General features: G+C 44.7%; 1 protein-coding gene across 2 annotated transcripts in view; it reads right to left on the bottom strand.

The window, feature by feature from the left end:
• Positions 1–13,833, bottom strand: part of HTT (huntingtin) — a 289,833-nt gene that overhangs the window by 181,339 nt on the left and 94,661 nt on the right. For both annotated transcript variants that reach the window (XM_068276315.1, XM_068276307.1), the window contains 5 exons: positions 8,471–8,530; positions 6,721–7,076; positions 3,903–4,026; positions 1,848–1,966; positions 1,289–1,400 (listed from right to left, as the gene is read on the bottom strand). In XM_068276315.1, the coding sequence (XP_068132416.1) occupies positions 1,289–1,400; positions 1,848–1,966; positions 3,903–4,026; positions 6,721–7,076; positions 8,471–8,530 (771 nt within the window). The remainder of the gene's footprint in view (positions 1–1,288; positions 1,401–1,847; positions 1,967–3,902; positions 4,027–6,720; positions 7,077–8,470; positions 8,531–13,833) is intronic.

The following is a 13,833-nucleotide window of genomic DNA, read 5'->3' on the forward strand; positions in this document are numbered from 1 at the left end:
CCCCCTTTTTTCCCCACTACGGGGATGTCCTGCTGGGGGGGTCTGATCGCCGCCGCGCTGCTGTGCCTAGCGGGGGGGGGGCTCCTCAAAGCCCCCCTCCGCAGCACTAGTCCTCCCTCTGCCTCCTTCCCTCCCTCTCCCGTCCCCTGTGTGCGGCGCAGGACGGAAAGCCGTCCTGCGCCGGATAGGATAGGCTTTAGCCTATCAGATGCCGGCGATCCCCGGCCAATCAGAGGCCGGGGATCGCCGATCTCCTCTACGGCGCTGCTGCGCAGCAGCGCCGTATATATGTAAACACCGGGGAAGATCTTCCCCGCGTGTTTACATTTACCCTGCGAGCCGCAATCGGCGGCTCGCAGGGTGTTCACGGAGACACCCTCCGTGAACTGACATGGAACGGCCGCTCATACAAGCGGCCGTTTCCATGGAAACCACTTCAGGATTCAGGGGCGTAGTTAAGCGTACGCAGAATCCTGAAGTGGTTAAACACTAGATAACATTATGTAAAGTTTCGGAAGTGGCCAGCTCTGCAGACAGGGAAGCTTCTAAAGCCTGTGTTAACCCTTTGAATGCAGTTCTAGTAAAAAAAAAAAAAAAATATGCTGGTTGTATATAATATGCTGTAAATAATACATCAGAGCAAAGTAGAAATGCTGGGTTTCATTCCACTTTACAAGAAAAGACAAATACTTACCTAAGGAGAGGGAAGGCTCAGAGTCCTACTGAGCCTCCCCTCTCCCGATGCCCGTTCCAGCGATGGCTCCCCCGTAGCAGTATAAGACTAAATTGGTTAAATACTGCTATTTTCGCCGCCGAAGGGAGGCTTCGGCAGCCCGAGTGCTCCCAAAGACGGGCAGCTCCAGACTGCGCACGCACGAGCGCCCTCTATCGCGTTATCGCATGTGCACAGTATGGAGCCACCTGTCTTCGGGAGGACTCTGCTCCCGAAGTCCCCCGCAGCTGGGGATTTGAACGGAGGAGCTGCCGCTGCAACAAGGGCACTGGGAGAGGAGAGAGAAGGACCCTGAGCCTTCCCTCTCCATAGGTAAGTAGCTGGCTTTCTTTTTTTTTTTTTTTTTATGAATTGGGGTCCCATTGACTTTATTGAGCGGGGGAAGCTGTGACTTTTTTCACAGATGACATTACTTTGGGACAAAGAAAACTTTGATGAGCAATAAAAAAGTCGGAGGTGTGTTTTTACTGTATATTTAGGCACCATTTAGTTCTGCTTTAAAGCTACCTGGTCCTCAGTAAATGAAAAGAAAACATTTTTTATGTCATCACTTACCGCCCTTTTGTCCAGTCAGCAGAAAGGAAGCAGACAGCAAGCGCACACAGTGAATCAGAGGTGTGGCTTCTCCATCTGTGTAGTGGCCAATGTCCCCTTTTATCCGAGAAGGCTTCAATGAGACAAAATTGTCAATGTCAACACAGTAACAATTAAATTGCATCTACAACTAAACTGCTATTTAACAAAGTTAGCGTCTCAGGAAGTTGAAGTAAAATTTTTGGCATATGTGCGCTGCAAAATTTGGGAGCTCTGTGAAGCCAAAAAAGTCTCACCCTTCTATAGTAAATTTGCTGGCTGTGTTACTATTCCCCCTCCCAGCTGCCATGGACTCGGGTAATATGCAACTGCTGGCGGCTGAATTGCACTGTTCCATTCGTAATTTGGGTTCCGTCTATTGCTGGCACACAAATTACCCCTCTGTGTGCCACTATAGCTGTACTTCACATTACAGCCTAGGAAGATGCCCAGCAGTTTGCAAACGTCCAGCGCCCTTTTTGTCTCATCATTGTTGTACTATCCTGAGGTAATTGGCACTGCTCACACTTACAAGTATTACCTTATTCTCCAGGTCTCCTGGTTCCACCACGTCCTCCTTTGTCACAAAGCGATCCACGCTACTGTCTGAGGACTGGCGACTGTGACCCATAGTTTTCAGTAGATGACTTTGGTTCAACCCTACAGAAAAAAGTTGAAATATGACTTGTCTTCTCCATTAAAGATTTCTGCTACTCACATACAGGTGCATTTGTACATAAACCAAAAAATAGAATACAGAGTCTCACTAATATATGCATAGATATAAGCAATTTTATTCAAAAAAATGACAGAAAATCCCAAAACCCACCCCTCCCAATAAAACCATATAGTTGGCTGGTAGCCCTAAAGGGTCATAGTCCTGAAGGATATTGATGTATGGAGTGCAATCCTATCATAACATTTATACATAGTTGTATGAATTCTGTGCAGAATCATCACTCTTACAAAATGCCTTTCTGACATATAAAGCACTGTACACATGCTAGATAAAACTGAGTCACGGCACACAATGATGACCGCCTCTGCCGAGAAACCAATTCCGACCAGAACTCGAATTTAGGCTGCCGTGAAAAAGGAAGTACAGGAGAGCTGGAACATGACATGGAAGGTGGCATACAAAGGAGGCAACAAGGGTGAGGTAAACGCCTACTCCCACCGCAGTCCACTTTAGTTTAAATTAGAGTTCTGATCCAAAGGCTTCAGAGTTGCTGTTCCAAATCACATTGATCGTCCCTAATCAACAGTCAGGCTTTCAAAAACGTGCATCTTTATAGGTTATTTCACACTTCAGATGATTCCTAGCATTTTGTATCATTTTTCAGTCCAACCAAATTCTTATACACTTTGGAATGCGTTGTTTTCAAAAGGGGCAATTGCTCTGGGGCCCCAGAACTTGTAGGGGCCCCCAAGGCGTCTCCCCCCAACTTGTCTCGCTCCCCAGGGACCCTGCAATGGAGCAATAAAGGAATGACAGAGAAGTGTGCCTGCCAGGAAAACGCAAGACACCACTCTGCTGAAGACGTTGCAGGTGCCTCGAGGACACAATTAAAGGGAACCTGAACTGAAAATAAAAAGTCAAAATAACCATACACAGGCCATACTTACCTCCTGTGTAGTCTACTCCTCAATCTATTTCTCCTCTCCTGCGTCCCATTTGTCCACTGTGATCAATGGAATTCTCTGTTCTCCATATTGAAAGTGGCCATTGCCCCATAACAGCTTCCTGGTCAGCACACCGTTAAACTGTAATATCACCCACTTAAGCCATAGGGAAACTTGGACATTACCCTGCACATTCAGTTGTAACTAACAGATGCTGATATATAACTGACAGCAACTGGTATATTTCAGTTAGTATGTAATATTCATTTGCAGCTACGTCGTGTTTAGTTTGGGTGTGATCTGGGGGTAGGGGGGTAGTCAGCTCAGGGGCCCTGGGGGTAAAATTTGGCTTTCAACAAAGGGCTTCTATTGCCGCTTATTGGTTGGGGGGGGGGGGGGGGAAGAGTCTGTCGGGGTCCCCTAAGGTCATCTTGCCCGGGGGCCCTGTTATTACGAGAACTGTCCCTGGGTGCCGTAGGCATACATGTAAAAATGGCGCCGGGAAATTTGAGCACAGGGTGAAGCTGAAAAACAGCTCACCTTGCTTCTGCAAAAATCTCGGCCAGGACAATCACTATTCCCCCCCCCAGGCCGCTGTGGAAAGACGTAATATAGCCATTGCTGGTGGCCGAATTATGGTGTTTTTAAAGTAATTTGGGCTCAGTCTTTCGCTGGCACCCAAATTACTTTCTGAGCACCGCTTTAGTCGTAATTTACATTACAGCCTATGGCAATGCATGGTGCGCCCAAATTTTCCGTCGCCTATTGGGTCTGCTTCGTGACCGGTAATGCTTTTTTTAATTCATCATGTATGGTGGAGTTTAATCCAGCTTTAAGTAATTATTTAGATGAACGCTGCAAATCAGTTTTCCTGTCTCTCAATTCCCATGCTCCTAAATCCACCCCGATTCTGCTTCTATACATGCCAAGAACACAGCATTTTAAGAGAGATACCCAAATAAGGCAAGCCTACCAAGAGCCGAATTCTCAAAGCGATCTGATGGTTCTTCCTGATGAATAATTGCGCCCTCATCCTCCTCATCTTGGAGCTGTCCGATCTGCATACCAGAATATTGGCTCTCCGCACCGTCAATTACCTGCAAGTTACAAACTCAAGAATCGTACCAGCATTTGCTAATATTAGAATAAAAATATTAAAAGTAGTGATGGTCATGTCTAGAACCATGTGGTCAGTTTAGTCAGGTGATAGATATGCAAGTTTCTGATTTGCTAGTCATGAACATGCGTTAAAAGCATTGTGTGATCACAGCAAATCAGAGCTTTGCAAATCGATCAGCTGATTGAACAAATCACATGCTTCTCCATGAGTTCTCCTAGACGTGACCATCGCTAATTAAATGCAATAGCAAAAATAATTATTGCTATTTGTGTGTCATCTCACATAGCGCAGCAAGTAAGCAGGAGGAGGATAGTGCAATACATCAGGTGCAGCAGCAGCATAGGAGCTTTCACACCAGTCTCTCAATGATTTGTTCAGTACCACAAAGCACATGTATACAAAGGCTGGCAGGAAAAATATGGCAAGGCCAGGATGCTGTCATATACTCAGGATGTCTCTCGGAAAAAAAAAAAAAGAAAGAAAGAAACATACATTTCTTGCTGTACACCTGTCTTTTCTTCACATGCTGCAGATTTTACTTGCAAATTTTATACAAAATTGCTTTCAGGCAATCTTTAGTTCTGGCAAAACTGTGTGCAAACATGATCAAATGTTATGCAGGAGAACAGAGGCGCCAAAAGGATAAAAGGAAGCTAAATGAGCTTAAAAACCAAATTCTTGGTAAATAGAGGGGGTAGTGGTGGACTTACCTCCTCCAAGTAGACACAGCGACTGTAGTAAAGACAGTCAATATATTTTATTTATGAACTCCAAATATGCAACGCGTTTCGCAGGTTTGATCCCGCTTCATCAGGCAATAACAACGGAGCAATAGCATATGTGGTCAGTAGAAGAGCCAGGCACCTCTGTGATCAAATGTTATATACAAGTGAGATCCAAACAATTAGACCCCATAGTTGCAATGAAAGTGTCCAGTTATTTACTCGGAGCTTCTTCCAGCCTCCATGGTCTTGTAGGTGCCTCGTTGTCTTCCCCGTCCTCTTACTTGAGCCGCTGTGCAACTCTGTAAAGTCCACAACTTGCGCATGCGCTGAACAGGCAGCGTGCCTCCTTGATCACACTCCCGTGGCTCCTGAGCGTTCTGCACATGTGCAGTTCAGCAAAACTCGTAAACAGTTTTCCCTTAAACGTGCCATATGATTACTTTTTTTTTTACTATGATAATCTGGGGTATGTTCTACAGCCAGATCAGCTATAAGCTGGGCAGTTAGCAAATCATTAAGGACTGGTTTGAAACGGGCCGTGTTATTGCAGAGCAATAAAATAAAGTCATGCTTCTGAGCAGCGGAGATAAACCTTACAGAACTTGGGACCCCAAATGCCTCATGAACACCCTTCAGGAACCAATCAGAAATACAAGTTCACAGATATAACATTTTACAGTCAACCTGAACTCTTGCACAAGACAGAAGGAAAACGGACATGCTAAGCTCTCTAAATACATATAGGGTGCATTTCTCTCTAATTCCCCCCACATCTGTGTTTAATCAGCACTGTAATTTGATCTCGCAGCTGTGTCAGCTGGCTGCCTCGGCAGAGCAGCTAAGTTGTAAACACACCCTATGTCTGCTTCCATGAAACAGACACTCTGCACATTTATTGTAGGATTTGTATCAGCTGTAGCAAAGAAATGTTTTTTTTTCTTTAAGGGCTGGTTCACACTAGGGGCTTTTTGGCCCCTTTTCAAGCGCAAGCGATATTTAAAATAGCCCCAAAAAATGCTTGTGCAATTAATCTCCGAGAAGGTTCATCTCAGCACGGTTCATGCACTGTGCGTTCAGCAAAGCGGTGCCTTACCATTTTCGGGGCCTTTCTGCTATAATGGAAGGTATAGGAAGTGCGCTTAACGCACACAAAACTGCTTTATGCGGCGATTGCGGTCGCATTTTTTTTTTTTTTTTTTTTTTTATAAATACATCGTATTTATTCTTTTCCGGGTTAAAGAGTTCACCTACTGACTTGCATCAGGGAGTGAATCTGAAATCCGCTTTGACAAAGCGCTTAGAAAAGCATGTTTTTCAAAAAACGCAGTGCGCAGTGGAGTGCTGGGAGGGGGGAAAAAACAAGCGCACAAAAACACAAAACGTTTGCGTTTGCATTTTTAGATGTGAATGAGGCCTAAAGGTTATTATGCTGTTGCTTATCGTTTAAAACAGATAGGAAGTTCTGAGTTCAGGTCCACTATAAAAGCATCAAAATCTAATTGGATGTTGTAGAATACAGTAAAACAGAAGTGCATGTAGAGGGATATTGCACTTGATGCCCTGGTTTCCAGCGCTACTTTGTTAAATGAACAAACACCAGTTAGCCTGCTGTTGGAACCCCAAATCTGTGTACCCCAAAACAAAATGAAGCCTTGCTTTAAAGAATGAATTAAACATAATGAGCGCAGAATATGCCGATGCCATATATGGAGGATGGAACTGCTCCTATACTGGATATCAGTACATCATGCAATGCTACCCTCATAAGAGGCCATGCTCTCAGAAAGAGGTATGCTGACCTTTTCAAAACTATTGGCAGACAGTGAAAAGGAGGATGATGAATAGGTAGATGTATCCAGCTCGGGGCCCTCCATGGAGGAACTCTGAGACATATCCGGCCCTTCCGTAGAAGACCGAGATACCCCATCTGCCCGCTGCACACTTACAATTTCAGAACTGTCCGAAGGGGTGACAGCAGAGTCAGGACCTTCTGTGGTGGTCTGCGAGCTGTCACTGACCGGTGAGGAAGCCTGGGGGGTCCCCCCATTCACATCCATATTGGTGTCAGACTGGACGGTGCTGATCTGACTGGAGCTGCGGCTTAGAATGTCCTCCTCGTCCCCTTCGGTGACAGTGCTGGGGACATCCGAGTTGCTGAGGTCTACAGAGTCGGACTGTAGAGTGTGCTGTGACCGCGGTTGCTCCGTGATGATGTCATGAGTAGCGGAGTCCAGGGCGGAGCCTTGAGCTGCAGCAGACGCACTGGAAGAAGCATCTGATGACCCTTCAGTTTTAGACTCAGCTGAAAATAAAAGACAAACCAAGTTTAAAAATAAAAATGTAGGTTTACAGATGGATTCAGACAGATTCACAGACACGCAGATAAGACACACGGAGGGTTCACTAAAAGGTTTGAAGAAAGAATGGGAGAATGTTTTGGACACATCTGTAATGTCTCATTTTAAACTGAAGACAATGCGTGTTCTTGGTATATAAAAACTGTTTAATTTTTTAATGTCCCTAGCTCTAGAAGTTATACTTTTTATTGAAAAGGTAGCTACTAGCACTCCAGTACATATTATTTAAAATTCTTATAAATTCTGTAAAAAATATAAAGCAAGGACTTCAACAACAGACAGCTGCTGCACCAGTGCTCATACATAGACGTCTATAGCAACAAAACAAAATGGCGACCTATCCCATGAGCAGAGATGATCAATGACTTGATGATACTTCTGGCTTGCATGCAAATTTAAAAACACAAAAATCACACGCATTTCACGTTTTTGCGGTTGTGTTTAAATTTTTTTTTTTTTTTAAGATGTTGGAACCTGGTTTTGATACAGGAAGCCACATATCAGAATTGTTCACTAGTGGGTTTAGTTTAGCTAAGTAGTTATGTTGTACTTTATTTATAATGCTGTGGGTGCAATATTTTAAGCTCAGGTCCTTCTTAAAGTGGACCTGAACTCTTGAACAGGATACAAGGAAAACATAACAGAAAGGCACCCTGTATGTATTTAAAGAATTTAGCGTGTGTAATTCCCCCTCATTTGTGTCTAATCACTAGTTGTACTTTGCTCTCCCCTCTGTGTCACATGACTGCCTATGGCAGATAAGCACTGGCTGTAGACAATATGTCTGCTTATATGAATCAGGAAGTATAAAATGTGCTGATTTATTTTAGGAATTGTTTCAGCTGCAACAAAGAAATATTTTTTTTGTATAGGTTATTATGCTGTTGTGTGTCTTTTAGAGCAGAGAGGAGTTCTGAGTTCAGGTCCACTTTAAGGCAATTGCATGCATCTTGGAAGTTGGCCAATCCATAAGGCAAGGAAATGCATTTGATCGACCCAACTCCAAGCTGGCTAGGATTTGCATCAGCTCTATAAAAGTTTGACTAAGAACTTCTGAAAAGCGCAAGCAAATGCATAGGATGGTGAGGGGTTTCTTTTTCTTAAAAAATGTAAAAAGAAGGCAGCAAGCTGGTTGGGATGGACATCAGGGAGGTACCCAGCACAAGCGCAGATGACAAGAGAAGCTTCTATAAGACCGTCCATAAACCTGTAGAAAATGGCTCTATTTGGGTCTTGGGTGGGCCTAAATAACATATTAGTTTAATTTTCAGATCATCAGTTATGGGAACTCCAGGCATTAATCCTAAATACAACTGACAGGTAAGAGGAGTGTTGGTACCATCAGACTTCGCCTCTGACTCGTCTTCTAGTCCCTCCTCTTCTGCCAAGTGCAGCTTCCCTGGTGAAAGAGAATAAGGCATGAAATCAACAGCCTCGCTCCTGAATTAAGTTTCAGAACACAACATTACTTTGAGTTACTGCATGAGAAGCAAATTACAATTGGCTAGCACACACTTGGATTACATGTATTCGGTGTGACGCGGGAAACACAGAGCTGAAAGGTCTTCTGAGCAATGTTTGAACCATAATTAGACCTATTACAACATAATTAGCTTAAAGGGAACCTGAGGCGAGTAAAATGATTTAAAATAAACACATGACATAGCTGCAAATGAATATTACATACTAACCTCACCATCAGTTCCTCTCAGAAGCTCACCATTTTCTTCTTACAGTGACCCCTTCCAGTTCTGACAATATTTTGTCAGAACTGAAATATACCAGTTGCTGTCAGTTATATATCAGCAGCTGTCAGTTACTAATGAATGTGCAAGGTAATGTCCATGTTTTCTTATGGCTCAAGTGGGTAATATTACAGTTTAACAGCGTGCTGACCAAGAAGCTGTTATGATGTAATGGCCATTTTTAAAAATGGAGGATGGAAAATTCCATTGATCACGACAAATGGGACGCAGGAGAGGAGAAAGATTGAGTTGTATACTACACAGGAGGTAAGTATGACCTGTGTATGGTTATTTTGACTTTTTATTTTCAGTTCAGGTTCTCTTTAAAGTACCCCTTAAAATTGTAAAATTCATCCCATCTTGTGCTAGATTGCTTTTCACTAGCTGTCCTCCTACTGCTGCTCGTTGTCATCGCCCCGCCCCTGGTCCATCCTGTCCCTGCTCCTCCATAGTCATCCTGAAGTTCCTCCAAGCAGTGCAGAGCAAGGAATGAACTGCGTAGGCACAAGTTCAGGAATGCACCTGCACAGTGAAAGAAAGAGCTTGTAAACGAGCAGGTGCAGTTCTGAATTGTAGGAGGCTACGAGAAGCTGTTTCTTCAAGAGAACCTGAGGCGGGTTTTTTAAATCTCAATAGGACATAGAGGCATGTTCTGTGCACAATGACAGGCCTCTGTGTCCTTGCGCCGCAGCTACCAGCCCCCCCGGGCTCTGCTGTCCCCCCTGATAAATAGCGCCAGGATCGTGACAATCTGCTTGTTGCTAGACTTCTTTTTAACTGCAGCTTGTCTGTTTCCACGCATTATCTCCCCGCCTCCTCCATTACATGCAGCTCCTCGCCTCCGCTAGCTTCCTCCAATGAGAAGCTAAGCCGCGACCCAGGAAGTACTGCTTAGCTTTCAATTGGAGGAAGCTAGCGGAGGCGGGGAGCGGCATGTAATGGAGGAGGCGGGGGAAGCAATGCAGGGAGACTGATTGACAAGCTGCAGGTAAACAGATGGCTAGCGACAAGCAGATTGCCACTAGCCTGGTGCTATTTTTAAGGGGGGACAACAGAGCCGGGGGGGGGGGGGGGGACTTGGACTGGTGGCGGCAGCAGAAGGACACAAAGGCCTGTCATTGTGCACAGATCATGCCTCTGTGTCCTATTAAGATTTTAAAAAAAATCCGCCTTGTGTACTCTTTCAGCTGTAGATCCAGTCACAGAAGAAGAGCACCAGGGGAGGCAACTACAATGAGAAGCAGCAGCACAGTCAATAAATGCTTAATCTAGCCCACCATGGGCTTTATTTTACAGCTTTAACACAGTTCAGGGGTACTTTAAGTTTTTAACAGCCACAAGTCTATTCAGCTGTATCTCGATTGCAATAGACTTACAGGGATTTACAAGTTCCAAGCTAAGTTCTTGGAGATTTCAGGGACCCTGAAGTGACACATAATACAATGAGATAAACATACAAAATGTAAAGCTCCAATCCTACATAGAATAAAATGCCTGTGTTCAGGGGCGTAGCTAGAAATGACTGGGCCCCATAGCAAAAAAGTTTTATGGGCCCCCCCCCATTTTGGGCTCACATACGCGTGTACTCTAGAAATTTTGATACAAAGTTTGCAGGGAGAGAGAGATATATGAAGTCATCTCTCCCCCACGGACATTAACAATTACATTTTTACGCGTTGCAGGTGCAATGCGTGAAAATGTACACGTTAATGTTCGCGATAGCTTCCTGCACCAGCAGGAATGCGTGCAAAGGTACACATGGCGGCCCGCCGACTCCGAGTCGGCAAAAACGAAACTAGCTGGCAGCGGGGCACCAGAGGAGCCATGAGTGACTGCGAGGGCACAGGATGGCTGCAGGGGGCTGGTAGATGCCCCAGGTAAGTGAAACTCATTTTTTTCCTAGAGTTAAAGAGACTCTGAAGCGAGAATAAATCTCGCTTCAGAGCTCATAGTTAGCAGGGGCATGTGTGCCCCTGCTAAAACGCCGCTATCGCGTGGCTAAACGGGGGTCCCTTACCCCCCGAAATCCCCTCCGTGCAGCCGGGGATCTCTTCTGGATTGAGGCAGGGCTAACCGCCGCAGCCCTGCCCCACGCTCGTCTGTCGGCGCGTATCTCCGCCTCTCCCCCGCCCCTCTCAGTCTTCCTTCGCCGAGAGGGGCGGGGGAGAGGCGGCGATGCGCTGCTGATAGACGCTACTAGAGGCAGGGCTGCAGCCGTTAGCCCTGCCTCTAGGAGCAGCAAAATCTACGACCAATTTGGTTGTTGATTTTGCGGGGGGGAGGGGGGTTTGTGGGTGAAGGGACCCCCGTTTAGCCGCGGGATAGAGGCGTTTTAGCAGGGGCACATGTGCCCCTGCTAACTATGAGCTCTGAAGCGAGAATTATTCTCGCTTCAGTGTCCCTTTAAGGTTCCCTTTAAAGATGATTTAATGTAACATATTTATTTCCCACTGGGTGGCAATCTAGCATCACTATATAAACCGCAGGGGCTAGCTGCAGTAACAGACTCTGATTAGCAGCGGCCACTGTGCTAACTACACACATTATTTCCCATGGAAAGGTTTTATTTGACAAAGCATATCACAGGCATAGTACACCTAACAGCAATCAGCAAAAATTGTGTTTAATTTCACTAGTTCAGCCTCCTAGCACTCTCAAGAAAGGGGATTGTAACGATTGCGGGTTTCTATTTCCGTGGTCAGCGCACAAGATGCGCGCTGACACAGCGGAAATCCTCCACAAGCGTGTAATTATAGTACCCAGGTTAGGTGCAATGCACTAGTAGAGGGTAATTCCCACCAGCAGATGGAGCTGTGGAGTGCAGAGCGAATGAAATCCAGACAGACAAACAGATGGGGCTACCAGTAGCAACCGCTGCTCTGGTTAGCACCCCCAGACAGACAGAACGATTTCCTGTCGACCACTGCTGGCGACAGGACAATCGCAGCAGAGAGGCAACACAGACAAAACAGATGAAGCAACCTGACTGCACTAGAGGAGCTGCCTAGTGCAGTCCCAAGGAATTACTCTAAGGTAAACTTTGACAAACAAACAGGGCTGATACTCTAGGAGAGTTCCTCAGTACAAACCATGAAAGATGACCAGCAAAGGATTCTGGGAGAACATGGTATTTATACTGCCAGCCTTCAAAAGGAGGCAGCTAGGCAATTTGCATAAAAAATGTATGCAAATTCCTCAGCAGCAGAGGTCTGAAACTTGCAAAGCAAAGACAGGTCTCTTTTCCACAGACCTGCAGCCCTCAGACTTAAGGAATGGTCAAACAGCTGTCTGTCTGTGCAGACAGCTGAGCGGATCATTACAGGGATATGGCCCTTGGACTAAAACGTTTGTACACGCCTGACATATGGAGCAGTGCACACCATTTTGCACCAATCCCCCACCCTGGCAAGCTCTCCTTCACAAGGAGTGGAGAACCGATTTCTCCTCAGAGAAAATTTTTAATCACTTGTTAAGAATAAACTTATAATTATTTAGTATTTATATAGCGTCAACATCCTCCGCAGCGCTGTATAGAGTTTATGGTCTTGTCAATGAACTGCCCCTTAAATAACTTATCCGTATGTTTTTGGGATGTTGGAGGAAACCGGAGTGTCTGGAGGAAATCCTTGCAATATCAACTTGGAAAAAACTAAGTAGAAAAAGTTAATTGCGTTAATTGGGCCAATGTGGCATCTATACATGGGACAGGGTTAATACTGTAGCAGAACAATGCAGGGTCAATAGAGATGCACACAACACTGCAATCACCCAGCCAAGTAATTATACAGCGTGGGAGGGGGGGGGGGGGGGGGAGCCCAGAATATGATATCGATTCTGATCACTGAACAGGGATATGTATCTATTGATAGTTTAGTATAAAGCCAAAAACAAACAAACGAATTCCATATTTGCTAAAAAGTTTAAGAAAAGCAAGCAAAACTTACAAAAAAAGCAATGTGTTTGAACCCCAGACTTCAAGAAAGTCCCCCATTCTCCTGATCCTCCTCTGAATGGCAAAGAATAGGAGGCACAGAAAATTCCTAAAGATCTTTGAGTATGCTCTGATTAGGAACACTTTAAAAATGGAAACAAAAATAAATAAAAAAGGTACCTTAGTAATGTATACCCCGACATCTTTACTGTTGTAGCTCCATTGGGAAGGATTGAGGTTCTCTAATGCACTAGCATCTTGTTGGAAACAAAACTACATAAGCCATGACTGACCAGTGGTGAGTGTTCAGGCCGTAAACATAGTGCCTTCAATACACTAATAGTGCCCATACATGGTACAATTTTCTTTCATTATTTTTCGATTAGATCATTTTGTTTGATTATTCCATTAGATTGAAAAAAAAAAAACCCGCATAGTTGTTTTTGAGGTACCAGACACACATGTTCGATTTATCAGAAAATCCAGAACAAAATGATCAAATATAAAGATTTTTCCAACATGTCAGATCGGATTTTTATCGATTTTATCGTTTTTCTTGATGGAAAAAAAAAAGACATTCTTTTCGACTTTCATTACATTAAATTGTTTTGGCCGAATAAACAGGAAAAATCAAATGTTTTGATTGTACTGTGTATAGCAGAGTTTGCCAACCGATGTGCCTCTGGTATGTGTCGCCGCTTTGCCCTGTCTTCCTTGCACGCTGCTCTGCCTCTGCTCCATGTAAAGTTAGAGCAGGGCTACAAGAAAATGGTATAGCCAATGTCAAGAAATGCGGAAATCAGCAGTCATTTTGTTTTAACCCTGCTCTAATTATACAGTGAACGCGGAGCAGAGGAAGAGCACAGAAGCGGAGAGAGACAGAGCGGGTGCTGAAGAGAGACGTCAGCTCTGGAATCCAAGGAGCTGGTTAGTGATTCACATTACAGCTGACTTTCTATACTGGGTGCACCTACACCTGATTTCCTTTGCTGGGAGCTCCAAAACCTGACTTTCTATACTGGGGGT

Source organism: Hyperolius riggenbachi, chromosome 1 (genome assembly GCF_040937935.1).
Source record: "Hyperolius riggenbachi isolate aHypRig1 chromosome 1, aHypRig1.pri, whole genome shotgun sequence".
NCBI classification, from domain to species: Eukaryota; Metazoa; Chordata; class Amphibia; order Anura; family Hyperoliidae; genus Hyperolius; species Hyperolius riggenbachi.